The sequence below is a fragment of the Octopus bimaculoides genome, chromosome 26 (assembly GCF_001194135.2).
Source record: "Octopus bimaculoides isolate UCB-OBI-ISO-001 chromosome 26, ASM119413v2, whole genome shotgun sequence".
NCBI lineage: Eukaryota > Metazoa > Mollusca > Cephalopoda > Octopoda > Octopodidae > Octopus > Octopus bimaculoides.
In genome coordinates, this window is record NC_069006.1 from 23,526,840 (window position 1) to 23,530,458 (window position 3,619).

At 38.6% G+C, this 3,619-nt stretch overlaps 1 protein-coding gene across 1 annotated transcript in view; it reads left to right on the forward strand.

Moving 5' to 3' along the window:
• Window positions 1-2,113, forward strand: part of LOC106871979 (39S ribosomal protein L44, mitochondrial) — a 17,427-nt gene extending 15,314 nt beyond the window's left edge. Inside the window, exon 10 of the mRNA XM_014918771.2 lies at window positions 1,070-2,113. Coding sequence (XP_014774257.2) covers window positions 1,070-1,266 — 197 coding nt within the window. The 3' untranslated portion in view covers window positions 1,267-2,113. The remainder of the gene's footprint in view (window positions 1-1,069) is intronic.
• Window positions 2,114-3,619: the final 1,506 nt, after the last annotated feature.

Consider the following 3,619-nt stretch of genomic DNA (forward strand, 5'->3'; position numbering starts at 1 on the left):
ATATATAGTAGTCCCTCAACCATCGTGGGTGTTACCTTCCAAAATCACCCCGCAATAGATAAAAATCCATGAAGTAGAAACAGTACTGTGCAGTATATTTTTTTTTATAATTTGTATATATTTATTCTATTATAAATGCAAAACAACACTACAGAGGAATCGACGTAAGCTTAAATAATAAACTGTGATAGGTGAACCGCGATATGGCAAGGGGTTACTGTATTTCACGTTTTCTTTTAAGTCTGCCTAGCTTAAGGTAGCTGCATCTTCATACTAGTCACCACATGCTGTGATCAAACTGGGGTACCACATATAAACACATACACACACAAACACAGCCCCTATCAATAGTTTTTTTGGCATATGAAAGTGGTGTTTCACCCTGTAGCATCCCTGGAAGTCAGTCTCTCTTCCATGCATGCATTTCTCTTCAGGTTTTTGTCTGATGGACAGTTTTGCTTTCCCCGTTCCCATATCCAAGTAAAACGAGTTACAAGTTCTTTTCCTCGTTCACTGGAATCTAACAGGTTATATTTGATTAGTCAAGTGCTCAAAGGTCAAACAGCTACAATTACAGTTATGACCTCCCCCTCACTCTCTCCTCACGCTGTATTAGAAAACAAAGGTTAACACTGTTGATGTTTTATGGGATATATATATATACATACGCAGAGGTTATAAACAAGTACACACCCACAAAAGACAAAAGAGCAAGCCAGGTTCATCAAAACCCAGGTTGCCTGGTGCCACTAACAAAGACTAGATGTTAAAACAATGAGGGCTGTAAGAACACAATGGTTGGGTCACAAGAGATTAAACTCCAGTGTAAAATAACGAGTTGAGTGGAAAGCGGGGGGTGGGGCTACTGTAGTTCATCTTTGACACTACAGCAGTGGTTGGTGGTAGTGGTGATGGTGAGAGCAGTGGTAATTTTCTATTTGTTTCAGTCATTGGACTGTGGCCATGCTGGAGCACTGCCTTGAAGTGTTTTTAGTCAGACAAATCAAACCCAGTGGGTTTTTTTCCTTTTCTTTCTCTCTTTCTCATGTTTTCTTTTCTTGTTCTGCAGCTCCTGGAGAGACAGTCACAATTGCTGAAGAGATGGCTTCCAGAGAATGCCTGAGACAATTAATGAAGACTTCACTGCAACAAAAGCCCCTTCTCCTGGGCCCTGCTGCCGAAGGTTTACAACTGGACTACAACAGAGTCAACCCCAGCATCCAAAGTCTAGAACAGACACCAGAGAAACAAAAAGCCCTGGCCTAAAGTCCTACAAGACGCTTTCTCCTCTCTGTCTTTGGGTTTTGATTGCAACGGAGACAATGAACATTCCTGGTTAACTGACTGGAGTCTGTCTGTGTGTCAGCGTAATTAATAGAAGCTGTGTCTTTGTTATTGACTGTTATTGTTAGTGAAACATCTGCTACTGGCAAGGAGATATTGTTATGTGATGGCTTCCTTCATCTTTCAGTCATTTACCATCCCAAGTCCTTCAACCTCTCCTCACGATTTAACCCTCATCCCAGTTTTCCCTCCTCCCCTCCCCTCCCCAAATGCATGGGAATACAATAAAAGATTGGACCATCACACAGAATCTGTGCCAGGTTGTTGACTGTTGACCTTGTTGTTCCATTTCTCTATGAAAGACCACCAATTAAAGAAGTTGTCGACAGGTCACAGGAATATTGTTTTATGTCACCAAGCAGGTGACACAGGTTTAAACCAACAGTGAACGTCAGGACAGAAATTAGGAACAAACTGTTAGGATTTTTACGTATGCAGTAATTAGACATTGTGAACACAAATTTGAAACAGAAAGGACCTCACATCCAAGGACAGCTTTCAAATCAAGCATTTAATGCCTGCCTGGGAAACCCAGAAACCCATCATGTAGTTTCATACTCCTTTCCTTTTCAAGTTGGTCATATATATATATATATATGGAACCTATATATATATATATACATGCAAATTATAAGAGGTTCCAAACTGTCAGTCCCCAGAAGCTCAGTGTTGCACCTTTGTGTGTGTGTTTTTGCACATACATACAAAGGCAAATATATGTCTGTGTGTATATATTTAACCCATATTAAAACTGCAATGTTTTTTTTTTCTTCCTTGTTGTTGGTTTTTTTTGTTCTTTAGATTCTCTCTCTCTCTCCTTCTCTCCTAACATGTTTCCTTTTTTGCAATGTTTGAATATAAGACAACCCCCTACACCACCGGGCCATTAACTTCTTCCTGCTTGTACGTCTCTATGGAATTCATACATCCTGCCTCATTGAAGTAAACTGTCCTATAATATAACAGAGCTTGTTAGCAACACAGTATAAAGCCGCCCGCTAATTTCTGACAGATAAACAGAAACTGAAAGAAGCCTTATATATATTTACATATACTCTTTTACTCTTTTACTTGTTTCAGTCTTTTGACTGTGGCCATGCTGGAGCACCGCCTTTAGTCGAGCAAATCGACCCCAGGACTTATTCTTTAGAAGCCTAGTACTTATTCTGTCGATCTCTTTTGCCGAACCGCTAAGTTACGGGGACATAAACACACCAGCATCGTCGGTTGTCAAGCGATGATAGGGGGGGACAAACACACACATACAAACATACACACACACATACATATATATATACATATATACGACGGGCTTCTTTCAGTTTCCGTCTACCAAATCCACTCACAAGGCTTTGGTCGGCTTTAGGCTATAGTAGAAGACACTTGCCCAAGATGCCACGCAGTGGGACTGAACCCGGGACCATGTGGTTGGTAAGCTAGCTACTTACCACACAGCCACTCGATGATGGATAAAAACAGGTTTTACTTGCAAATTACATTTAGTTCAGTGCCTGATGCCAGCTAAATGTTGCTGAGTTTTCCTTTATGATGATGGGCTTCTTTCAGTTTCCATCTACCAAATCCACACACAAGTCTTTGGCTAGCCTGAAGCTTATCGTTGAAAACACTTGCCCATGGTGCCACGCAGTGGGATTGAACTTAGAACCATGTGATTGGGAAGCAAGTTTCTTACCACACAGCCACACCTATGCCTGTGCTTATAAAACAACAAGGAAATATGAAAACAATTTAGTCAATATTTAAAAAGAATTTTAAAGCAGACAATGGAAAGAATGAGATTTTCTTTGTTGTTTTGAGATGGTGGTGGTTTTCTAATCCGTGTCCGGGTTCCAGATTGTTATGAATACAATCCCATTAAGCTGTTTTTTCAATAATCCTTGTCGAGTATGTTAAGTATATATATATATATCTGTCCTAGTTGTTGAGATCTTGGCAGAAACTGGTTTACCACTTGGGGTTTAATTATTTGACAGAAATTTTACTCCTTTAATTTTAAGTACTTCCAGGATATCATATATACATATATATATATGCTTGTGTGTGTGTGTATATATATATATATATGTATGTATATATATATATATGTGTATCTCTGTAAATTTATATGTATATATATATATATATATATATATATATATATATATATATATATATATATATCTGTATATTTATGTGTGTGTGTATGCATGTATATGTACATGTGTATATATGTGTGTGTATGTACATACATTATATACACTCACACACAGATACA